The sequence below is a fragment of the Carcharodon carcharias genome, chromosome 10 (assembly GCF_017639515.1).
Source record: "Carcharodon carcharias isolate sCarCar2 chromosome 10, sCarCar2.pri, whole genome shotgun sequence".
Taxonomy (NCBI): Eukaryota; Metazoa; Chordata; class Chondrichthyes; order Lamniformes; family Lamnidae; genus Carcharodon; species Carcharodon carcharias.
The window spans coordinates 148154001-148179875 of NC_054476.1; the positions used below are offsets into that span (position 1 = coordinate 148154001).

Below are 25875 nucleotides of genomic sequence, written 5' to 3' on the forward strand. Positions count from 1 at the left end.
AAGGCCCTTCGGCCCATCGAGTCTGCGCCAATCAAACAAGTACCTAACTATTCTAATCCCATTTTCCAGCACTAGGCCCATAGCTTTGTATGCCATGGTATTGCAAGTGCACATCCAAATACTTCTTAAATGTTATGAGGATTTCTGCCTCTACCACCCTTTCAGGCACTGAGTTCCAGATTCCCACCGCCCTCGGGTGAAAAAATTCCTCCTCACATTCCCTCTAAACCTCCTGCCCCTTACCTTAAATCTATGCCCCCTGGTTATTGATCTCTCCACTAAGGGGAAAAGTTCCTTCCTGTCTACCCTATCTATGCCCCTCATAATTTTATACACCTCAATCATGTCCCCCCCTCAATCTCCTCTGCTCCAGAGAAATAACCCAGTCTATCCAATCTCTCCTCATAAGTAAAACTCTCTAGCCCAGGCAACATCCTGGTAAATCTCCTCTGCACGCTTTCGAGTGCAATCACATCCTTCCTATAATGCAGATTCCTGAACTGCATGCAATACTTTAGCTGTGGCCTAACCAGTGTTTTATACAGTTCCAGCATAACCTCCCTGCCTTTATATTCTATGCCTCAGCTAATAAAGGCAAGTATTCCGTACGTCATCTTAACCACCTTAACTACCTGTCCCGCTACCTTAAGGGACTGGTGGACATGCACACCAAGGTCCCTCTGATTCTCGGTACTTCCCAGGGTCCCACGGTTCATGGTGTATTCCCGTGCTTTGTTTGTCCTGCCCAAGTGCATCACCTCACACTTATCCAGATTAAATTCCATTTGCCACTGATCAGCCCATCTATATCTTCCTGTAATCTAAGGCTATCCTCCTCACTATTTACCACCCCACCAATTTTTGTGTCATCTGCGAACTTATTGGTCAACCCTCCTACATTCAAGTCTAAATCGTTTATATATACCACAAACAGCAAGGGACCCAACACTGATCCCTAGTGGAACTCCACCAGACACAGGCATCTAGTAACAAAAATACCCCTTGACCATCACCCTCTACTTACTGCCATTCAGCCAATTCTGGGTCCAATTTGCCAAATTGCCTTGAATAGCGTCAGTTCCAATTCTTTTTCTTTTGCCCCTAATTCAAGTTTTTTCAGTTCCTTTCCATGTTCAAGTTGCTTCATTCACAACTGGATCTTAGCTAACTCAATTGACTCACTTGGTTTCTCTGTTATCCCTTCCAGTTTCAAATGCTGTGCTATTATCTCAAATATGTCTGCTTTCCGCGCCCATTCGGTTAATTCTAACTCCAACTTATCTGCCAATTCCATAAGCTTACTCTTGCCTACTTTCTGTAAACCAGTCAGGGTTAAATTTTCCATCTGTAAAAATGCCTTGGCATCCTCCAAAGCCATTTTGAATTCCAACCATATAATATAGCTCACAGCAACCCAAACCTATATTCAGTACCTCTGTATCTTGACATACTGGATTTTTAAGAACTCACAGATCTCACCAAATAAACGATAAACCCAGACCAATTATTATTCCATGACCAATCACCTGTTGTCTGTGTTTCAAATCCCGCATGAGCCCCAACTTTGTTATGATCCCATCTGATGTTACTACTGGACAAGCCTGATTCCAGGTTGGAACCCGGCTTGATAGATCCTAACTTTGATTTTTTTTTATTTAGATACATGGAGAGTGCCTACTGAATAGAGTCACAGAAGTCAGCTGATAAACTTTTAACAAAAGAATAAAATAAGAAAAGGTTAACTATATTACAATACTCCTTCATCCACAACTATACCTTTACAGATATATACAGATTTGTAAGGAGAAAAATTACAAAAACAATCTCATACTCTAATGTTCACAGTAGGTACAAATCCATGTAAACCAATAGGCAAACCTGTGGTCAGACACACCACAAACTGAAACCAAGTGGCAGATTCCACCCCAGACAGATGCTATGAGTCTCACATCAGCTCCCCCCAGATGCTTGTCACAATGTGAGCCAACCAGTCTCATTAAACTGTGTCTTTCATATGAAGGTTTCCAAACTCCTCTCTCCATGAACTCGCTTTGGAATTTTCTCCCAAACCGACGCTTTCTCTCAGACACCATCCACAGGGGTCCACCTCCCACAAAGGTCCACCTCCAGGTTTTCGAGCTCTCTTTCCGATGTTCTTTTCCCCTGGGTCACCACATGCATTCAAGCTTCCTTCCATGCACTCTCTTTCAAATGCTTAGCTGTGCCAACAGTACACCACTGCTTCATAGGCCCATAGTAAAGAGTTTCAGACCTTCAGCCATCTTTTTGGATCTTCTGGCCTCATGCTTTAAATCTGCATCCTGCAGCTTTTCTTCCTTTAAGCTAGAAGCCTTCCTCTGCTCCTCACTCTTAACTTCACTTAACAGGACCTTTTCCAGGTTCCTGTCCTTCCTTTGACTAGAAGGTCTTCTTCAGACATTCTGCTGTTTCTGTCTCACTCCTTGGCCTTGGGACCTTTAAGTTCTTTTGGGAAATCTGCTCTCACTCTGCAGCTCCCTCTCCCAGTTTCCAGTCTCTCTGGAATCCTGGCTTCAACTTCAATTTGGGACTTGTTATCTGCCCCTCTGTTCCACTCTCTCTCTGGCAGCTACTTTCAACTGAACGCAAGCTGCTTTCTCTTTAGTTTTTGTGTGTGTGTGTGTGGTTCTCCCTCTCGGGATCCCTGTTGCTGGGCAACATCAGTTTTATCTACTCTTGTGTTTGCTTTAACCTCTCTTCAACAGTTGTAAAAACTTATTAGAAATGCATGCACCTTTTAAAGTGAAACTAAAACTCAACTTGACTTTTGCTTAACACATAATTACAGAAATACAAATCAAACTTAAACTTTAAAGCTAAAATTCATTCCTAAAACCCACAAATACAAATATAACTTACTTACACTGTCTCTATTTCCTAACAGCTTGCGAGTTAAATGCACACTCAGAGCCTTCAAACTCGGAGCTTATTCGGCTTATTGTCCTGGTTGAGATATGGCAGAATAGGTTTTACTTTTAAACCGAAATGAATTAGCCTTGATAGAATAGAATGTTATACTTTAACGAGGGGAGCTTTCACCCAAATCATTAAAGTCAACGTTTTCATTAAAAAAAAGATGCTGCAGAAACTAATTGCTTAAAAACAGAGTTCTAGGAAGAATGGGTTCATTCTCTGTAAATGAAATTTCTGAATATCTCATACAACAAAGGATTGTGCTCTGATACACTCAAGGGGATATTGAGGCTATGCTGTTCACATAATGTGGCATAATAGAATACTTCTTTCAGCCAGATACTTTATTGAAAAAACATTATATGTTTTAATACAGTGATGTGATTGTTGCTGGTGGTTTTGGAATGCAAAGTTATTCCAAGCTTCAGGTTTTCAAACTGAGATGTGCAGATCCCTCAGGATCCTAAGATCACCAACTTTCTGTCCTCCTCAGATCAGACATACTGTGTGCAGATTGTCTTGAGAATTCCATATGATATATTTTTTTCTTTATTTGTTGACTAATTAGCACAGTATGTTCTACTGCTAGATGCTAATAAAAATGCTTTCTGCAGTATTTTCCTTTGGGTAGCTGATATAATCTTTTCGGAAGTTTAGACAGTGGGGTCTGCCAGGTATGTCAATATTGCAGCATCCCAGGTATCAATTAAAATTCAGTAGCCATTGGCAGAAGAAAGAACACCTTCTGGAGACTATGTTGCACAATTAACTATCCTGTAACATGCAAAAGAAATTAGTGCTAAGATTTTCTTAAACTTAGTTAAGTATAAATTGTTCTTAACCAAGGTTTCTTTTTTAATTTTATTCACATTCCTTTACATTATTTTTCTCTCTTCTTAAGTCTCCCAAACCATATTGTGCTCCATTCCCATCCTATATAAGAAAGTAAGAAGTCAGCCTCCTCTCAGGTATTGACCAGACCAATATGTGACTAGTCACCTCTAATGATCTCTCTCCACTTGACACCCATGTCTGATTGAGAATTCATTGTGGTAAAAGAATTGCTCTGGACAATATAACAAAAAAATCATAAATGCATTCAAGAAGGTGGTTTACAATTTCATTGCATGAGTTAAGAATCACAGACTCCCACATCTCCACACAGTGTATCAGTATACCAATGCACCAGGGCAGGTGCAGATTTGCACTTTACTTAATAATTTAGCAACACTTTCAAAATATTGGCATTAAGTGAAATTCACGTTACATTTTTCTTTGTCTCATGTCTAGCCAGCAGCCGTTGCATCTTCATGAAACACAGGTTGTTGGTGTCATCAATGAAGTTGACCATCTCGGATGACAGGCCAGAATAATCACCAGCTGTGAGTTATGGACAAGAAAATGAACTGAGTGATTTCCAAATCTTTCTATAGATACTAAAAAGCTTAAACATAAATGGAAAAGTGAGTGTAAATTGTGGACTGTAACTCTCAAAATCAGGGCTACAGAACAAATTTCTTACAGCACTGCAAAGCTTCAAAGAAACTAAAAATCACGTCAGTTAGCACGTGTGATATTTGGTCAGTAAAAATGAAGATTTATAACCAGATTTTAAGTGTGCACATTATGTACATGTTCCTAATGATCACATTGAAAATTATAAGCAGCTGAGCAATACTGAAGAAATTTTAGGAGCAGCAAAAAACCATCAGGTCAATCAAACCTATGCCTTTTTGATAGATCTAAACCCATCTGCCCACCTCAATCTCTTCTCCCTCCAAATATACATCCAACTGTTCCTGAACCCATTTACACTGTCAGTTTCATTGGCCTTTCCTGGTAATTTATTCCAGAATTCTATTACCACATATATAGGGGGCAAAACTTTTGGTTTTCTAGTTCTTTTTAAATTGACCCCGGTATCTGGTTTGAAACAAAAAGATTTTGTACCTCAACTGAAATGAAATCTCCTTTCCATTTGCAATAATGTGTTAACTTTCTATTATGATTGAAGAGAGAGGTTCAAAAATGTTTAGAGAAAAGCAGATTGCTAAAATAAAAGACGCAGAAAATCCAAATGTGCTTTGCAATTATACTTCGGATGTAAAATTACAGTTTTGGATCTAAATTTATTTAGGCATATGTTTATTACAAATTAATTAATTAGTACATAAATTAATGAGATTGTGGGATCCACATGCCTGAAGGATCTGAGATTAATGGGTAATAAAAGTCAGCATTCATAAAATTAGCAGTGTGCAGGAGTTGATAATGGCAACACTTGAAGGATGAATTTTATTGCAATTTCTCTGTCAATCGTGATATTGAACATGCAGTTTTTTAATCAACTTTTTCTCCCATGTCTAGCACTGGAATGTTGATTATAACCACCATATAATTAAACATATCTGATTTTCTTAATTTTATTTTCAATGTACAAATCACTGTAGCAGTACATGGAAGTGACTTTTTTGATGAAGTCAAAGTGTTAGCAGCAATATAAATAATAGTGTTGAAAATTTAATGGAAAATTATATAATTATTAATAATTACACAAAGACTTGAGGCTGGCAGTCATATTTTCCTGTGACTGTTTATTTTTATTTTTCTCAGCACAGTAAGATCCCACAAAGAGTAATAAGGTAAATGAACAATTCAGCTCTTTTAGTGATGTTGGCTGAGGGATATATACTGACGAGGGCATCAAGAGAACTCATCTGCTCATCTTAGAATAGTGCAATGGGATCTTTTACCTAGGCTTGAGAGACCAGAAAAGGCCTATGCTTAATGTCTCATCCAAAAGGTAGCACCTTCAACAGTGCAACAATGCCTCATTAATGTACTTGATTATCAGCCAAGATTATGTACTCAGGTCCTGGAGCTTCAGCTCATTACTTTTTGACTCAGAGGCAAGAGTTCCAAGTTGTCACAGGGCGGAATCATCCGGTGCCTTTGGCGGTGGGCATCATGGCAGGCGTGAGCAGGCAATATAACGAGAAGGTTTTATGCCGTTGTGAAACCAGTTTGTGAATGTCCGCTCCACCCATCAATGGCGGGCCATATTTCCTGTCACTGTACGCCAGGAACCTAATTTCAATACTTTAGCATCTCATTTTAAGTGCTGCTCGCCCGAATCATATTCCCACACTGGATCATCTGGGCATGTCGGCATGATGTATTTCACAATTGAACATAAGTGATGTGCACCTGGCGAGCTGCACTTTGCACGAGACTTTGAGGTTTGTTTGCCTACCCTGCTTTGGGCAGCACTCATAGTCAATAGAATCAGGCTTTGCAGGCAGCACCACATCACTTTTAGGGGGGTTTAGAAGCAGTTCTCTACCTACCAGACCAGCTTTAAGGTGGGGATGCCTTTTCAATGGCTGCAGGGCAAGGGCTGTACAGGGGAAGTGGGGTAGCCCTGGGAGTCTTTTGGGGCACATGTTGATCTGTGCAAGTGGCCTCAAGATGGTGAGGGCTGAGGAGGCAGTCTCCAGGGGGGATCAGGCCAGATGGAGAGGTGGAGGTGTGTGTGAGAGAGTGGGTGGTAATGTCCTTTGAACTGGCAGTGAGTGAGATGCCAGTGAATGTGTGATGGGCTTGTGAGTGTATGAGTTTAGATTGAAGAGATGGTTGACTTACCCTGGCAGCATGGATACGATCACGCATCCTCTTTCTGTACTGGATGGCTGACTTCTTGTGTGCAGCACTGACCACCTCTTCCACCGCCTCCCAAGCTGGAATAGACTGATGGGCTTTCTGTGGCCAGAGCAGGGGTAAGAGGACATTGCGGTGGGCCTCCATGGCATCCAGAAGACATCCCAGGAATGCATCACTGAATCGGGGAGCTACACTCTTCTTGGCTTTTGGGGCCATGTCTTCATCAGAGCAGTCCTGGGCTGCAAGCATTGAGAACTGTGCGTGCGGCAGCAGTTTAAATATCGGAGGCCAGCCACCAGCCATCACGCGTGTTTCCAACATCAATAAAATGGATAATCTGGTTGTTATTTCATTGCTGTTTCTGGGGCCTTGCTGTGCTCAAATCGGCTGCCTCATTTCTTACAACAGAGGAGATGAGGCCAGATGGAGAGCTGAGGGTGTGTGTGAGAGAGTGGGTGGTGAGGTCCCTTGAGCTGGCAATGAGTGAGATGGCAGTGAATGTGTGATGGGCTTGACAGTGTGTGAGTTTAGACTGATGAGATGGTTGACTTACCCTGGCAGCATGTGGAGACATTTAAAGAAAGAAAAAGTTGCATTCCATTATGCCATTCATGACCTTAGATGATCCCAAAATATCTTACAGCTAATTAAGTACAGGCCGAGTATCCTTTATCTGTAAATCCAAAAACCAAACACATCCATAAACTGCACCAATAGCAGGGTAAGTTTGTGCCCGAGCCGACATGAGCCTCGCTGATCGCACCCTATATTTATTATTCAGTGGTACATCTTACATAGCGCCATTTTATTTACTTTAGACTATAGCTGGCCTAGGCTTTGGCCATAATGTAAGTAGGCCTCAGTCTATATGCAGTATCCAAAAACTGAAATGATCTGAAATCTGAAACCGAGGGTTTCAGATAAAGGATACTCAATCTCTGTTGTAGGAAATGAGGCAGCCGATTTGAGCACAGCAAGGTCCCAGAAACAGCAATGAAATAACAACCAGATTATCCATTTTATTGATGTTGTCTAAGGAGTAAATATTGGCCAGGACATTGGGAAGAAGGGTCTGAAGTAGAGTAGTGCGGACTTGAAATGTTAACTCTGTTTCTCTCTCCACAGATGCTGCCAGACCTGCTGAGTTTTTACAGCATTTTATGATTTATTTTGTATTTCCAGTATCTGCAATATTTTGCTTTTATACTATTGGGGAGAATACCACTGTCCTGCTTTAAATTGTGCCTTGGGTCCTTTTACATCCATCCAAGAGGATAGATGTTTTAATATCTTCACAACAACAAAGAAGTTATGAACTTTTGGTTAGAGGGCTTTGCATCCTACCACTTCATGCACAGTGATGCAGAACCTCATGACAATGGATACAGCAAGGCTGGCAGAGATTCTGGTAATCCTAATAACAGAATAAAATACATTAATACTAGTTAAATTACTATTGTAGGAATCCATAATCTCACCTGGCCTTCTCTGGCAGCCACACTGTTCAGCTGCCTTAATCATGAGGCCTTGTAACCAGACTTGTGTATCCTGTAGCAGAAGCTCATGATGACTAGCAGTCAGGTTGGGTGGGTGCGGTTTCAGAGGAAGGCACAGAGACAGAGTTGAAAAATTACTCATTTGCAGTCCAGTATGATCAGCAATTAGAAATTACAAAGAATTCTGAATAATGTTAACACTTTTTTTATTTTTGAGCTTTTCTTAAAATTGTGAATGTTACTGACTCTAGAAAATGGGAACCAGCTTCAAAAAGATACTTGAAACTTAAATGAGATTCTTTGAATGATAGCTTTTAACCACTGAATGCATTTGTATGAAATTTCTTTACTATTTTAATAACCCATTTACATTAGCTCCATTAAAATAACAAAATAATTTTAAAAAGCACTTGTGCAGTAATATTCAAAAACAATTTTAAGGCATCTGAGTTCTACAGTATGATAATAGCAGCAGTTAAAATGAGGTGATCACTAAAGCGTCCATTGTTAATTGCTCTTTATATTGTACTTAATTAGTGTGAAGCATTGAATTATTCTTCTCCCAGGTTCACTACAGTTCTGTTTTATTCCTTTTATTATTGGGTTTGTATATATGTTTTCATTGGTTTTTAAAATGTAATACTACATATTAATTGTAAAAAACTATTTTGTTCACTAAATTTCAGACCACTTTATGACAGCACCAAATGAGTCTCTTATCACATACATTCTGGAATTAACAAAAACAATTAAGATCTAAACAAACTCACACTTTTACTACTCTCCAGTGTTGCATAAATAGAATGCACATCAGGAACTGGTATTTCGTAGGGAATAACACTCCCACAGGCATTAAAATTGCTGTGGAACAGTACCATTGACATTGGCATCCCCTCTGGTACCCTGTCCAAATGGTTTCTTCAGGTTATTTGAAAAAAGATAGAATTGCATTAGAAGCAGTTCAGAAAAGGTTCACTCAACTCATTCCTGGGATGAGTGGCTTATCTTATGAAGAAAGGTTGAACAGTTTGGGCCTATACTCATTGGAGTATAGAAGAAAGAGAGGTGATCTATTGAAACATATAAGATCCTGAGGAGATATGATACCAGGAGGATGTTCCCATTTGTGGGAGCTAGAATCAGGGGACCTGGTTTAAGAATAAGAGGTCTACTATTTAAGATGGAGATCAGGAGAAATATTTTTCTCTCAAAGGGTCTTACTATGTGAAATTCTCTTCCCTAGAAAGCAGTGGAGGCTGGGTCAGAGTTAGATTTATGATAGACAAGGGAATCAAGGGTTATGGGGGGCAGACAGGAAAGTGGAGTTGGGACCACAACCAGGTCAGCAATGGTCTTACTGAATGGCATTGCAGGCTCGAAGGGCTGAATGGCCTACTCCTGCTCCTAAGTACTATGTTCCTACGAATGTCTAAGTTTAGATAGTGAATGTTGATAAGCTCTTTTGCCATTGAGGCCATCACAGCTGAGTTTGGCCCTGTTCTACCTAATATCCAGATGCATGTGCTTCCAGCAGTCATCACTGGATAAAGCAGAATGCTTGGCTGGTTTTCTCCTCCCTAGTTAAGGGATGCCAAAACTAATTATTGCATCCTAACCACTATCAGCTAATTCACACTGATTGGGAGTAGAGCCTGTAACCTTGTCATCTTACCATGCTGGTCAAATCCAGGTATGGTAGCATAGTTACTGGAATAGTAATCCAGAGGTACATACGAATATACGAATTAGGAGCAGGAGGAGGCCACTTGGCACCTCGAACCTTCTCTGCTATTTAATAAGATCATGGCTGATCTGATTGTAACCTCAGCTCCACTTTCCTGCCTACCCCGATAACCTTTCACCCCCTTGCTTATCAAGCATCTATCTAGATCTGCCTTAAAAATATTCAAAGACTCGGGTTCCACTGCCTTTTGAGGAAGAGAGTTCCAAAGACTCACGACCCTCTGAAACCTCCCTACTTTTGTATTCAATTCCCCTAATAGAATAACATTCTATTAGCTTTCATAATTACTTGCTGTACTTGCATACAGGCCTTTTGTGATATATGCACTAGGACACCCAGATCCCTGTGAATCTCTGTAATCTCTCACCATTTAGATAATATGCTTCTTTTTTATTCTTTCTGCCAAAATGGACAATTTCACATTTTCCCACATTAAACTTCATTTGCCAAATTTTTGCCCACTAACCTAACCTTATCTATGTCCGTTTGTAGCCTCCTTATGTCCTCTTCACACCTTACTTTCCTACATATCTTTGTGTCATCAGAAAACTTAGCAACCATACTTTTGGTCCCTTCATCCAAATCATTTATATAAATTATAAAAATTTGAGGCCCCAGCACTGATCCCTGTGGCACAACACTCGTTACATCCTGCCAACCAGAAAAAAGCCCCACTTATGCCTACTGTCTGTTTCTTGCTAGCTAGCCAATCTTCTTTCATTACCAATATGTTACCTCCTACAACATGAATTTTTATTTTCCCCAATAACCTTTGATGTGGCATCTTATCAAAAGCCTTCTGGAAATCTAAGTACAGTATATCCACTAGTTCCCCTTTATCCACAGCACATGTGACTCCTTCAAAGAACTCCAATAAATTGGTTAAACATGATTTCACTTTCACAAAACCATGCTGACTCTGCCTGATTGCCTTGAATTTTTCTAATTGCCCTGCTATAACATCTTTAATAACAGGTTCTAACATTCTCCCTATGACTGATGTTAAGCGAACTGGTCTGTAGTTTCCTGCTTTCCATCTCTGTCCCATTTTGAATGAAGGAGATACATTCGCTACTTTCCAACCCAATAGAACCTTCTCCAAATCTAGGGAATTTTGGAAAATTAAGACAAACGCATTGACCCCAGGATAAAGTCCATCAGGACCCAGGGATCTGTCAGCCCTCAATCCAACAATTTGCTCAATACCATTTCCTGATTTACAGCTATTTCTGTGATGTTACTTGCATCCTCTATATAAAGACCGATGCAAAATACCTGTTCAATTCATCTGTCATCTCCTTATTTTCTATTATTAATTCCCCAGGCTCAGTTTCTATAGGACCAATGCTCACTATGTCAACTCTTATTTAAATATCTGTAGGACTGATGATCCAGCGATACAAGCTCAAACCCCATGATGTCAGTTCAGGAATTCAAATTTAATTAATTAAATAAATAAATAAAATCAGGAATAAAAAGCTGGTAGCAGTAATGGGGACTGTGAAACTACTGCGTTGTGGTTAAAAACCCATCTTGTTCACTAATGTCCTTTGGAGATTGAAATCTGCTGCCTTACCTGGTCTGGCCTATATATATTCCAGACTCTCAGAATTGTGGATGACACTTATTTGCCCTCTGAAATGGCCACTCAGTTATATTTAAGACAGGAGCTCACCACCACCTTTTCAAGGGCAATAAAGGATGGGCAACAAATAAGCTCTGAAGAAGAGTGAAATGGACTTGAAACGTTAACTCTGTTTCTCTCTCCATTGATGCTGTCAGGCCTGCTGAGTGTTTCCAGCATTTTCTGTTTTTATATCAGATTTCCAGCGTCCGCAGTATTGTGCTTTTAGATTGGGGCAATAAATGCTGTCTTGTCAGGGCTGCCCACATCCCATGAACTAATAAAAAAAAATCACAATTGCCAAACTGGACCTACATGAATTGGTGAAAGAATCAATAAAAGTAAGTGACATACTTGGCCCATCCTCAATGATATATTTGTCACAGACATGTTTGCCCATAATAACTGGTGTTAATGATCTGTGCATAACTTTGTGAAGACAAATGACGATATTTAATGGAGTAGGCGGTGGTCTTGCCAGCCAGCTGGGGAGCCGGTGAGAGACCCACTTTGCTTCTGTTAGGGAAGGCCCACCATATTAAGTGCCACTCAGGCAATCAGGTGCCAATCAGAGGTTAGCAGCTGTACTGAATGACAGCTGGGGAGGCGGGGCTGCTGCCTGAATGACACCCAACTGAGGCCTTGGATCATGGATGAGCCCAAGTACACAGATGAGTAATGCTGTGGTCATGGGTGGTCATGGGGGAGGAGTCATGAGGGAAGGGGTGTTAGACCTTGGCTCTAGCAGGCCTTCTTTCCTCATGCCAGGTTCCTTAATCAGGCACTGCGTCCCTTTGAACAAGGGACCTCCTGGAAGCCCTCAAGCAATTCCAATGGGCTTGCTTGTCATGCTCTCTGCATGGCAAACCCCTCACCCACTGCTGGATTAATACCAGTGAACTCAGTATGAGATCCTTAAATGGGCATTAATTGCCTACTTAAGGACCTCAAATGCGGTGGGAAGACCATCCACGGACTAAATAAGGTGGAGGTGGAACAGTAACAAGGTCCCCATCTGCCATCCTCCTGCTGATTAAATGCCCCCCCACTACCAAACACGCCATGGGGAAGGGCATTAAATTCCACTCACAGTCTCCTGTTCAAAATGACGACTCCTTGCATTGTGTAGTGGCACATTATCACTGTGCCAAGTGGTTCAGACTAAGAACAATCATAAAGACACCCCAAAACTGGACATCCATGAGGTGCTGAGGTTCATCAACAACAGTCGAATTATATACCACCTGTAGTAATTATTGTTTTGGGAAATGTTGGACTGTAACTTTAAGAATAATCTTGTGTTGTAACATCACATGATTTGTGTGAACTGTTATGGCACAGCTGATGGTAAATGCTGAGTTGTTCAAATCCAGAGGGAAATTTGAGGCAACTGCCGCAACTTGTTTTGCAATCTGTATAAATTTCGAGATGTGTGCTCTGAATTCAATAGTAATAAGACCACCAAGTCTAATAGGATTTTACAAAACTAGATTAAACATTTATTAACAAGAAAAATGATTATACATATGTCTATAAATTACTACTATAATAACTTATAAACCCCCTAATTAATCTAACTCCCAATTACACTTTCAGTAAGGCAACAGGAAGACACATAGATTTTAAAAGACCCAGGCAAAGAAACATGATACCCTGAACAATTCAATTCAAAGTGAGTTCCCTTAACTTCAGTTCTTTGTAGACAGCAGCTTAAGGCGTAGAAGCTGAAGGCTTTTCACACTTGTTAGATCTTAAAATTCCTACCCTGACACACAGCCTTTGCTCCTTTATACAAATTTTCCCCTTTCAATGCAAATTCCCATTGTTTCACTATGTCTTTGGACTTTACTTCCATGATCGTAAAAATCTCCCATAATACTAATTTTACCAGTAATCTTTGGGAAAAATAAATACACTGTTTCTGAACTTCATCTGGCTCGGTGACACATTTCACCCCTCCTTTGAAAACAATCTAGTCTAGTTTATTTAAAAATATAAATGTCCTTTTACATTTTACATTCTAAACTTCCGCCATGTTTTCTTACTTCTAATACATCAAAGCCTTCAGACCAGATGCCTTTAATCTTATGAGACACACACACGCACGCACACACAATTCCAATAACAAACCAATGCGTTAACAGCGCAGGGAACCTCTACAGGAGAGTTCTTCTTTAATTACGGAGTTTGATGCACACACGTAGTTGCTGCTGTCTTGTAAATAAAGTTAAATGTTTCCACTCAGAAAAGTTGTCTGAAGATCAACTCTATAACAAACTGGCGATGAGGGTAAATCAGGTTCAGTGCTGTACCTCGCCCAGCGATTATGAGTATCTAAGTTTGTTAAAAACAAAAGATATACTCATCCGAGATGCCACAGTTTGGTAGAATCGATCCCTTTGAGCCAGCCACAAACGGTTGGTCTCAATATATAGATATTGCATTCCTCTTTCAAGCAAAAAAAATCATAGGGAAGAAAAAGAGGAGAGCGATTCTCCTGAGTATTTTTGTGAGCAAGACCTACAGTTTAATTTGAAGCTTGATGGTCCCCAGTGCCCCAGATTCAAAGACTTTCAGTGAATTAATAGATGTCATTAAGGGACATGTTCAACCCAAACCTTCAGTCACAATGCAGAGCTTGAGGTTCAATTCACAGAATAGAGCCCCAGGGGAGACAGCTGCTACCTAGGTGGTGAAATTAAAACAACTAACGGAATATTGTGAATCCGGTGAAAGCCTGAATGACATGCTCAACCATCGTTTAGTGTGTGGCATGCAGGAAGACATTATTCAGTAAAGATTGCTGGCTGAAGTGAATCTGGATTTTAGGAAAGCATTAGAAATAGTGCTGGCGATGGAAAGCACTGTTAGGGATTCACCAGCAATTCAAGGGTGCAAAATGGTGCCGTTCTCCTAGTTGGGCCGGAACAGTCATGCGAAAGTGGTGCAAAAAGTCAGGACTCTGCTGCGAAGCGGGAAATAGCCCCCAACTGAAAAATGAGGGGAAACAGCTTAGCAACTAAATCAGAAAATAGCTTTCATCAATGTGGAAACAATCAGTCTTCTAGCGAATGGCAATTTTAAAAAGTAGAATGTTATTTTTGTCACGGAAGTGGACACAAAATGAGACAGTGCAAAGCGAAATTTAAACAGCCCTCCAAACAACAAACGAAGTTCAATGAAGTCTATAATGTAGAAGAGCCAGAAACAACCAATCTGACATTAATTCATTATTCAGCATGAAAGTTGAGAAGACAGAGCCAATATTTGTTAACAGTGCAAGTGAATGGTAAACCATTAAAAACTGACGTAGACACAGGTGCTTCTACCACTGTAATAGGAGAACACACTTTCAGATATTTAAATAAAGGTGATCAACAATTAAATTTGGAACAAACATCTGCCAAGTTGAAAACGTACATGGGCAAAGAAATCCAAGTGAAAGGTATCACCAGAGTAACTGTTCATTATAGACACCAATTGGCACAGCTACCAGTGATGGTGGTAGAAGGTGAAGGGCCAAGCCTCCAGTTGCGAGCAGGTGGACTACCAGAGCTGCTAAAAAAAAATGACACCATCTTCAGGGGTGAACTGGGAAAAATCCAAGGCCTACAGGCTAAGGTTTACGTGGACCTAGAAGCAACCCCTCGCATCTTGAAAGCAAGACCAGTGCCACATGCCCTGAGAGAGAAGGCTGATGCTGAGCTGAACCGGCTAGAGAGCTGGGTGTCATAAAAGCGGTTCAGTTCTCAGAGTGGGCAGCACCCATAGATCCTGTCCTTAACCAGACCAGGCTGTCCAGATTTTTGGGGACTATAAACTAATGGTCAACAGGGCAGCCAAATTGGACAGGTATCCCATTTCAAGATTGAAGAACTATATGCCAAACTAGCAGGAGGGACAACATATACAAAGCTTGACATGAGACATGCATATCAGCAACTGGAGCTGGATAACGCCTCCTGGGAATTCGTAACCATAAATACCCACAAAGGGTTATAACAATATACACGCCTGCCATCAGTGTTTCCTCAGCCTGTGCCATTTTTCAGAGGACAATGGAGAGCTTACTGCACGGACTACCTCAGGTTGTGGTTTACCTGGACGATGTACTGATAACTGGATTCAAAGGAAGGGAACACCTGGCTAACTGAAATGATTTTTAGAAGCAAGATTGCACCTGAGGAAGGCTTTTCAAGCAAATAAAGTCATTTATTTGGGCTACTGGGTAGATGCCCAAGAGTTAAACCCAGTTGAGGAGAAGATTAAAGCAATAAGAGAGGCACCTGCACCCAAGAAAACCTCTGAACTGAAATCATTTTTAGGGATGATGAATTATTATGGACAATTTCTACCAAATTTATCCATAGTTCTAAATCCTCTACATTCACTACTAAGAAAAAAACAGCATTGGTTTTGGGAGGCACCCCAAATAGAAGCCTTCATGAAAGTAAAACAGTTCTTACACTCTTCAAATTTGTTAGTGCATTATGACTAGACGAAGGAATTGGTGCTAACCTGCGATGCATCCCCCTGTGGAGTGGGAGCGGTACAAAATGGACGACAGCACAGACAGGCTATGCATCCAGAACACTTTCCACAGCTGAAAAACAATATTCTCAGGTCAAAAAGGAAGGTCTGATGGTTATTTTTGGTGTAAAAAAATTCCACCAATACATGCACAGGCATCATTTCACGATAGTATCAGACCACAAATCACTTTGGGGTCTGTTTAGCGAAGAAAAAGCTATACCTCCCATAGCCTCTGCAAGAATACAAAAAATGGGCCCTAATTTTGGCAGCATATGAATATACCTTTATACATAGACCAGGATTCATATAGCAAATGCTGATGCCCTAAGTCACCTTCCTTTGCAAGAGAATGATGAACATGTCCCAATCCCCCAGGAGCCTGTATTAGTGATGAATTTTCTAGATTTCTCACCAGTCTGTGCCAGGCAGATAAGAAACTGGACAAATCGTGATCCAGTCCTGTCTCGAATGAGAGACCAAGTGTTACATGGTTGGTCCCAGGAACCAGTTTCTGATGAATTGAAGCCATTTTTCAACCGACAAATGAGATGAGCAGTCAAGATGGTATTCTATAATGGGGTGCACGGGTAGTAGTCCCTGCACAAGGAAGGGAACCACTTTTAGTAGAGCTTCACACAGTGCCCATCCAGGGATCTCCCGAATGAAGACGATAGCATGGAGTTATCTTTGGTGGCCTGGGATGGACGCCGATATTGAAAATGTGGTAAAACACTGTGTGCAAAGTCAACAGCTGCAAAGGTTGCCGATGGCAGCCGCATTATACCCATGGGAGTGGCCTGGTAGACCCTGGGTGTAATTGCACATTAACTACATCCTTTCCTTGGAACCATGTTTCTACTGATTATCAATGCTAATTCCAAGTGGTTAGACGTTTATGAGGTAAAGTCACCAAGTCAGATGCTACTATAGAAAAACTGTGCCAGAGCTTTGTCATCCACGGATTGCCAGAGGTAATCATCTCAGATACTGGTACGCATTTACAAGTGCTGAGTTCCAACAATTTACCAGCCTCAACCATGTGAAGACTGCACTGTACCATCCATCATCAAATGGGTTGGTGGAAAGGGCAGCACAAGCTTTTAAGGCAGGAATGAAAAAGTTAACAGGTGATTCATTGGAGACCAAACTTGCTCGTTTTCTATTTCGCTACAGAACAACCCCCCATACTACAACAGGAGCAACACCTGCAGAATTACTGATGAGGCACATCTTCGTACAAGATGAAGCCTAATACTTCCCTTTTTGGAGGGGATGGTAGAGAAAAATCAAGGGAACCAAAAAGCGCCCCATGATTTACATAGTCGTGAGTGACAATTTACTGCTGGAAAAGCAGCATATGTAAAGAATTTCGGTGGAGGACCAAAGTGGTTACCTGGTAAAGTGAGTTCTGTGACCGGGCCACTGTTGTACTACCTGGAAGTGGAAGGCCGGATCACCCGTAAGCATGTGGATCATTTAAGAAAAAGAGAGATTCCCCAACAAAATGATGTTCCACCTGTAACCATTACTGAACCAGTAGTTCCTGTTGAAGTTACTCAACCAAGGACAGACATGCCTGATGTCTCTGTTGGAGTCAAAGACATTGGACTGCCTGTACCTAGTGAGGTAACTGATGTTAATGTGGTTCCAGAGAATGTGTTTCGCACAGAACAATCTGAAATTGTGGAGCTGCGACAGTCCACATGGATCAGGATACCACCTGAAAGGTTGTAATTTCATGCCTGTGTAAATATTGTAATGTCATGAGATAAATATCCTTGTAAACACAAAATGTACAGAAAAGTTAAAGGGGGAGGAATTTAGTAATTATGGTTTTGGGAAATGTTGGATTCTAGCTTTAAGAATAATACTGTGTTGTAAGATCACATGATCTGGGTAAATCAGTGTGTTAACAGCACAGGGAACCTCTCCAGGAGAATTCTTTTTTAGTTATGGAGTTTGATGCACACATGTAGTTGCTGCTGCTGTCAAGTAAATAAAGGTAAATGTTTCCACTAAGAAAAGTTGTCTGAAGATCAACTCTATAACACCACCATTATCTTTAGACTCCTGGGTGGAATCATCCCAGGTTTGCACTAAGTGCAGTAGCAAGCAGGTAAAATAATGTTTTACTCACCAGCTGCAATGGCGGCTATTCATGCCATATCGTTCCAAACCCGCCACATTAATTATGCATTCCTGGGAAACATGCCATTTCCATGGCAGTTGGGCTCTCATTCGCCCACATGCACGCACACATTTCAGTGTTTCCAGTTCGTGACTGCTGCAAAGAAACACGGCCCTGAAAGGCAAAAGGACTACAACCCCCAGGTTCAACAACCCAGCCCTCGAGTGCCTTTTGGACACAGTGGAGGCTTGCCGTGATATCCTCCACCCCATTCTGTCCGCAGGATGGGCAGCAACCTCACTAATCCGGCTTGAGAGGGGGTGGCAGCAGTGGTCAGCGCCAATACCCTTCAAAAGAGGACAGCCACCCAGTGCCACAAGAGGATGAATGATCTCCTCCATTCCACCAGGGTAAATCACTCTTCTCATCACTCTCAACTCACACACTCACAAACTCATCACACATCCACAGGACACTCACTCATTGCCAGTTCAAGGGACATCACCATTCACTCTCTCACACATACCTTCACTGTCCTCATCCGTCTATGGCACCACTCACCATACACATGTGCCAGGCATACTTATCATCTGGCCTGGCAGGTGTCCTGCTTACACTCTCTCCATCTCTAATCAGGCAGGACAAGCTGGCACACAACAAGGGGGAGAGGTCGCAGACTGGTGGAGGAATGCCTGAAATCAAGGTCCTCATGGGCTTTGAGAACAGAGCCATCCAGCTAGCTGGTGAGGATCTGCACTGCTCCAGTGCTGACTGTGAGGTCAGTGGTGCTCTACCAAGTGAGGATCCAGCAGTGCAACATCCATCACACAATCATGCTGTGACTGATGTGTCCTGTTTCACAGGCCACTAACATGCACTAATTATCTCTCCTTGCTTCCGCAGGCACATCTGGGAAACAGCTGACGGAGTCCACGATCCAGGGCCCCCAAAGGAAAAAGCATAATACTGTGAACGCTGGAAATCTGAAACAAAAACAGAAAATCCTGGAAAAACTTAGCAGATCTAACAGCATCTGTGGGGAAAGAAACAGAGTTGACATTTTGAGTCTGTATGACCCTTCTTCAGACCTAAAGAGAAGCAGAAATGTGATGAAATTTATACTGTTTAAGGAGGGTGGAGTGGGTGAAGCTGGATAGAAGGCCACCGATAGGTGGGGGCAAAGGAGAGGTTGACAAAGATGTCATGTGATAACAACAGAACAATGATAAACACTCTGAAAAGAACAACATGAACAAGTAGCAGAGGGCCCTTGTGGAGGTAGGGTGGGGAAAAAAGGATCGAAAATGGGATAAAAAGGGGGATAAAACAATGAATAAATGAATGCAAATGAAAAACAAAAATAAGTGGATAAAAAATAAAAATGAATTTTGAAAAGAGGATGAAAAAGGGGTGAAGATAGAGGAGAGAGAGTTCATGGTCTGAAGTTGTTGAACTCAATTGAAGACCCAAAGGAACCTCTGAAGAGGAATCTGGAGGCACTCTCCTTGAAGTCCCGTCATAGTGCTCACCCACACCCTGCACCAGCGCAGACACGCACACATCGGTGGGACCTAGCTTTACAGTAGCCTCCGGATCATAATCTGGTGAGCACATCGCACTGTCTGATCCACGGCTGGCGGCAGCAGGGACTTCCCAGGTGTCCGGCACTCGGAGGACTGCTGGAGACCAAAAATTTGCTGAGTCTGAGTCAGATGACGAGCCTCTGGAAGGGTTGTCTGCTGCATTCCACAGATTACAAGGCACGATGGAGGAGCCTGTCCGCCTTCAGGCTGAGGTGATAACACTGGCATGCCAATGCACCAAGGTCAACGCTGGTAGGATGGCAGCTGCCATGGAGACCTTGGTCCAGGACGTCGCTCCTGCACTGCTCCATGGGCTCAAATCCATCGTTGATACCATGTTGGCTTCCAACAGTGTGTACATAAGAGGGGTGCGAGGCAGCTCGATCTCACTGCAACTACCCCTCAAGGAGTCAGCCAGGGGCTCTTGGGCACCCATAGGGAGGAGGATCAGCAGGTGTCCCCCCCCACCCCCGGGGCCATCCGTCCAGGTGACTCCGGGAGTGTCCGGCCCACCCAAATCCTCTCTTCATGTGACCTTAGCAGCTCCAGCTCCACAAACTGAGGAGGGTGCCACTGCCACACAGCAGGACCCCAAAAGCAGTCCGGGGCCCTCCAGGGCTCAGCCCTCCAAAGGACGCCTACCAAAGTCATCACAGGCAGGGCGTAGCAGCCAGCAGATTGCCTCCACCTCCACTGTGGATGTCCAGGGAGCACCAAGACAAAGCGGCAGGGTTAGGAAAGTTAAGAAGATGTAGTTGCACAGTCTGGGCTCAGGTGTTAATCACTTGTACATGTTGTTTACTTTTGTAAATAAACTCTCAAGAATGCCTCCCTACCTATCTATGGGTCCTTGATCTGATAAGTAGTGTCCATGTCACTCAGATGTGAAACCTTTCTGCACAAGATAAAGCTGGGTGTCTCAGACCAAGGCCTCTTCCCTGTGTTTTGTGCAGCCTTCAGACCAAAGTAAAGGTCTGGCCTCACACTCCCTGGACACAATACTGATGCCTGCGCCCCAACAGTGCTTGTCATTACTGCCAGAATGGTGTGGGCAGGTGCCACAGAATACCGTCATTCTCTCTGTGTGCTTTTAGCACCTTTAACGTGTGGCTGGCCCTCATCTCTTTGGATCTGTGACCAGTGACACTGTGCTCCTGAAGGGCTCAGGGGCTGAAGGCAGACAAAGGATCAGATGCTTTTAAAGTTTCATGGCTGCATCTCTATGGTATGACCCTGATCACAGAGCGCGAGCGAGCTGCTCTTGGCCAGACAGGAGTCAGACATGCTCAGAGGCTATGTGAGGATCTATGGAGTGTCCTCACTGCATGTCGTCATCATCCTCTTGCAATTAAGCAACTATTAGGACTTCCATTGCGCCTCCGTGACAGGAACATTATCACAGAAGGTATGTGCACTGCCATAAGCCAGACTGGAGTCAAACATTCGTAGATGCAATGTAAGGGTCTATGGTGTCTCCTCACAGTATGTCATTATCATCGTCCACAAATCTAGCAGCTATGAGGGCCTCCCGAGCGTACCTGCCTTGTCTGGCTAATGCAAGGGCCTCATCCTCATCATTGTCGCCTTCAAGGACCCTCACCCTCATCCCCGTCAGTGTCCTCCTCATTGGAGGAGACCTCCAGCTCCTGTCCCCGTTGCAACACCAGGCTGTAAAGGGCACAGCAGACGACGACGATGTGTGACATCCTCTGTGGGCTATATTGCTGGACTCTACCAGGTCTGTCCAGGCACTAGAACCTCATCTTCAGCATCCCAATGGTCTGCTCCACCAAGCTGTGAGTTGCAGCATGAGCCTCGTTATACTTTCGATCTGCTGCAGTGAGATCACCGAATGGGTGTCATCAGTCATGCCCTCTGTGGGTGGCCCTCATCCCCGAGGAGCCAACTCTGCAGCTTCTGTGGACCCTGGAGGGATCTGTGACCAACTGAGAATGTAGGAGTCATGAACACTCCCTGCAAACCATGAGCAGACCTACAGGATGCGTTTGTGGTGATCTCACACCAGCTGCACATTCAGTGAATGGAATCCCTTGTGGTTGACATAGTTGACTATGTGTTGCGACGGAGATTTGAGTACCATGTGAGCGCAGTCGATGGCACCTTGCACCTGTGGGAAACCCAAGATCTGGGCAGATCCAATAATTCTTGCATCCTGGCTGTCCTCGTCCCAAGCGAAATGCAACAAAGCTGTGTACCCTCACGAAGATGGCATCCATGACCTCATGGATGCATTTGTGGGTGGAGGCTTGAAATATCCCATAGAGGTCACCTGTGGAGCCCTGAAAGGAGCCAGTGGTATAGAAATTGATGCCACAGTCACTTTCACGGCCAATGGCAGAGGATGCCCTCCATGTTCCCGTGGCACCAAATCCTGCAGTAGCTGGCAGGTGTGACTGACCAGTTCCCTAAATATGCGTAGCCTTTGGCGACACTGGTTCTCAGTCATCTGCAGGAATGAAAGGCAGTGTCTATAGGCCCTGGGTCCAAATAGGCGCCGACCAACAACACCTCGCTGTGGCTCTTCGGCGGCGTGTGCGGGAGCCCCAGCTGCTCCATCTTCTAGAGGGTGCTGCTCCTCCCTCTGCGCCACCAGGTGCCTCAGTCACTCTCTTCTCCATTGTCTTCGCTCTCTGTAAGCCACGAGGCATACAGCCAGGTCACCAGGGTCCATGGACCTGATGTGCTCCTCCTGCAGGATGAAAGAGAGAAAGATGTACTAAAACCTGTCTTGGTTAAATCTTGAAGGCCGATTAACACATTCCAGAGAGCGCAGGCCATGACTTGGATGGCCAGAGATTAGTGTGCTGCATGAGTGCTCAAAAACCCACCCACCTCCGCCCCAATCTACCCGACTGATTGGCGGCAGCTTTGCCCATTGGACTGCAAGCTGTGCTTTCAGCTCAGGTGCAGGCATTCTCTTAACCTGCGCTGCAAGGCTGCACTGTTAGCTTGAACCATGGGGGAGACTGACCCAAACTGGGTCAAACAGAGTAAAGGGAAGACCTTTTATAACAGAGATGAGGAGAAACTTCTTTAGCCAGAGAGTGGTGAATCTATGGAATTCATTGCCACAGAACGCTGTGGAGGCCAGGTCATTGAGTGTATTTAAGACCGAGCTAGATAGGTTCTTGATTGGTAAGGGGATCAACGGTTATGGGGAGAAGGCGGGAGAATGGGATTGAGAAACTTATCAGCCATGATTGAATGGCGGAGCAGACTCGATGGGCCGAATGGCCTAATTTCTGCTCCTATGTCTTATGGTCTTATGGAATGATGACATTGCAAAGGGCTGTGAGCGCCTCCACCAGTGACACCTCCACGGCCAACTTTATCAAGGAGATTGTACATGCCCAGTCGCCCAGCTGTTCTGCTGTCCACTAAAATGCTCATTATTTTGCAGTCTGTGCCTGAAGGATGAAAAGCTCTGGAGCATTTGGTGGCACTTGGATGCCTCTGCATTGCTTGAGTGGGCAAAGAAGCTAGAGGCCCAACTCCAATCATATCAACGTGGCTGTGCCTGAACTGTCTCAGCTGCAGAGGAATGGTCACTTTTTACAGGTTTCCTTAATGTGTGGCTGCTTCCCTTGCCCAGCAACCCACCCCCCCAACACCCCACCCCGCACGTGCTTGTTCTCTAACTTAAACCGCAGGGCAGCTCTTGCACCCCCCACCCCATCTCACAAGTCGCCTCATCCACAGGAGTTCCTCACTGCAGGAGTTCCTCAGGATAGTAGCCTAGGCCCAACCATCTTCAGCTGCTTCCTTCATCCATCATAAAGTCAGAAGTGGAGATGTTCGCTAATGATTGCACAATGTTCAGCACCTATTGAGCCTCCTCAGATCCTGAAGCAGTCCATGTCCAAATACAGCGAGACCTGGACAATATCCAGGCTTGGGCTGACAAGTGACAAGTAACATTTGTGCCAAACAAGTGTCAGGCAATGACCATCTCCAACAAGAGAGGATCCAACCATCACCCCTTCAAATTCAATGGCATTACCATCACTGAATCCCCCACTATCAACATCCTGGGGGTTACCATTGACCAGACACTGAACTGGACTAGCCATATAAATACTGTGGCTACAAGAGCAGGTCAGAGGCTAGGAATCGTGCAACGAGTAACTAACCTCCTGACTCCCCAAAACCTGTCCATCATCTACAAGGCGCATGTCAGGAGTGTGGTGGAAAACTCCCCACTTGCCTGGATGAGTGCTGCTCCCACAATACTCAAGAAGCTTGACACTGACCAGGATAAAGCAGCCCACTTGGTTGGCACCTCATCCACAGACATTCACTCCCTCCACCATCAATGCACAGTAGCAGCAGTGTGTACCATCTACAAGATGCACTGCAGGAATTCACCAAGGCTCCTTAGCTAGCACCTTCCAAACCCATAATCTAGAAGGACAAAGGCGGCAGATAGATGGGAACACCACCACCTGGAAGTTTCCCCCCAAGTCACTCACCATCCTGATTTGGAAATATAACATCATTCCTTCACTGTCACTGCATCAAAATCTTGGAACTCCCTTCCTAACAGCACTGTGGGTGTACCTGCACCATATGGACTGCAGTGGTTCAAGAATGCAACTCAGCCCCACCTTCTCAAGGATAATTAGGGATGGGCACTAAATGCTGGCCCAGCCAGCGAAGCCCACATCCCATCAATGAATAAAAAACCCGCAGGGCAGCCCTTGCCCCCACCCCCAAGTCGCCTCAACCATATGGCACACAGGGCAACCATAACGTTTCCCCCCCCGCCCCACAAGTCACCTCAACTACAGGGAAGTCCTTTCCCCCACCTAATGCACCTCAACTGCAGGGCAGACCTTGCACCCTTTCCCAAGTTGCCACAAACACAGGGTAGCCCTTGCATCCCCCCCCACCCCCCCACCCTCCCCCAAGTCACCTCAACATCAGGGCAGCCCTTGTCGCCGCCCCCCCCCCCCTCCCCCTCAACACACCTCAACCTTGAAGTCCAACAGGCAACCCAGGTGAGTGCTCCGCAACGTTACTGTGTACTCACCTTTGAGTTCCTCTCAAACTGCAGCCTGCCAAGTACTGTGTGGAATACATCAGTATGTAATCATGCTGACGTGGGTGGACAATCCAGTGTGGGCAGTGGGTGTGGTAGGAGGGGGGATCTATTCTGGTGGGCTGGCCTTATAATGATACGCTGATGCATTACAGTGAGGTTCCCAACATCCGAAGGCGGGAAGTGCAGCCTGCCATTGGCGGGCAGAGCAGACAATCGCAAACTGGTTTCATGACCTCCTGAAACAGATTTTTGGCCTTCTCGCCATATTGTCCACTCAAGCCACTGAACACGGCCGACGCCAGTGGGCATGGAAAGTCCTGGCCCTGGTCCTGCACTTCCTTCACTTCTTCTTTCACATTAAGCCAGGAAATTAATCCTGATTTCATGGAGAGCGTAGAGGTGGGTGCCAGAAGCAGCACCAAGCATGCCTTACAATAATATATCAATCTAGTGCAGCTACCTACACACTTTTTAAGTCTCTCCCTTAGGTCAGTGATAGAACTCTCGCCTTTGACTGAAGATGACCTTGCGTTCAAGTTGCACTCAAGAGACTTCAGGATGTAATTTAGGTAGTTAGGTAAGGGCAGGAGACAATGCACTGCAACCATTTTAAGGCAACAAAGGAAGATGGCAGCAGTTGCCAGGAGTCGGACATCACAGTCCCAGGGTATTATTGCAGGAACTCGCAGGGAACTATCCTTGCCCTAATCGCCTTCATCTGTTTCATTAATGACCTTCCCTCTGTAATAAAGTAGAATGGGCTATTTGTTTATGACTCCAGTGTTCGCTCCATTCACATTCACTCCTTCGATCATAAATCAACATATTTTTCTTCTTCAAATATATATCGCAATCTGTCCTCTCATGGCGTTATTTGAACATGAATAGAGAAGCAATTTTATAATGCAACAAACATCACCAAAACAAATTATCTGGTGATGTGGCATTGCTGTTTGTGGGGCCTTACCGTGTGCAAATTGGCTGCTGTATTTGCCCACAGTACAAATGACTGCATTTCAAAAGTAACAAAAACAAAAATAAAAATACCTGGAAAAACTCGGCAGGTCTGACAGCATCTGCGGAGAGGAACACA

At 43.8% G+C, this 25875-nt stretch overlaps 1 protein-coding gene across 3 annotated transcripts in view; it reads left to right on the plus strand.

Annotated features, from left to right (window-relative positions):
- The first annotated feature begins 4282 nt into the window (after positions 1 to 4282).
- Positions 4283 to 25875, plus strand: part of rnft1 (ring finger protein, transmembrane 1) — a 106326-nt gene continuing 84733 nt past the window's right edge. For all 3 annotated transcript variants that reach the window (XM_041197446.1, XM_041197444.1, XM_041197445.1), the window contains exon 1: positions 4283 to 4334. In XM_041197446.1, coding sequence (XP_041053380.1) covers positions 4309 to 4334 — 26 coding nt within the window. In that variant the 5' untranslated portion in view covers positions 4283 to 4308. The remainder of the gene's footprint in view (positions 4335 to 25875) is intronic.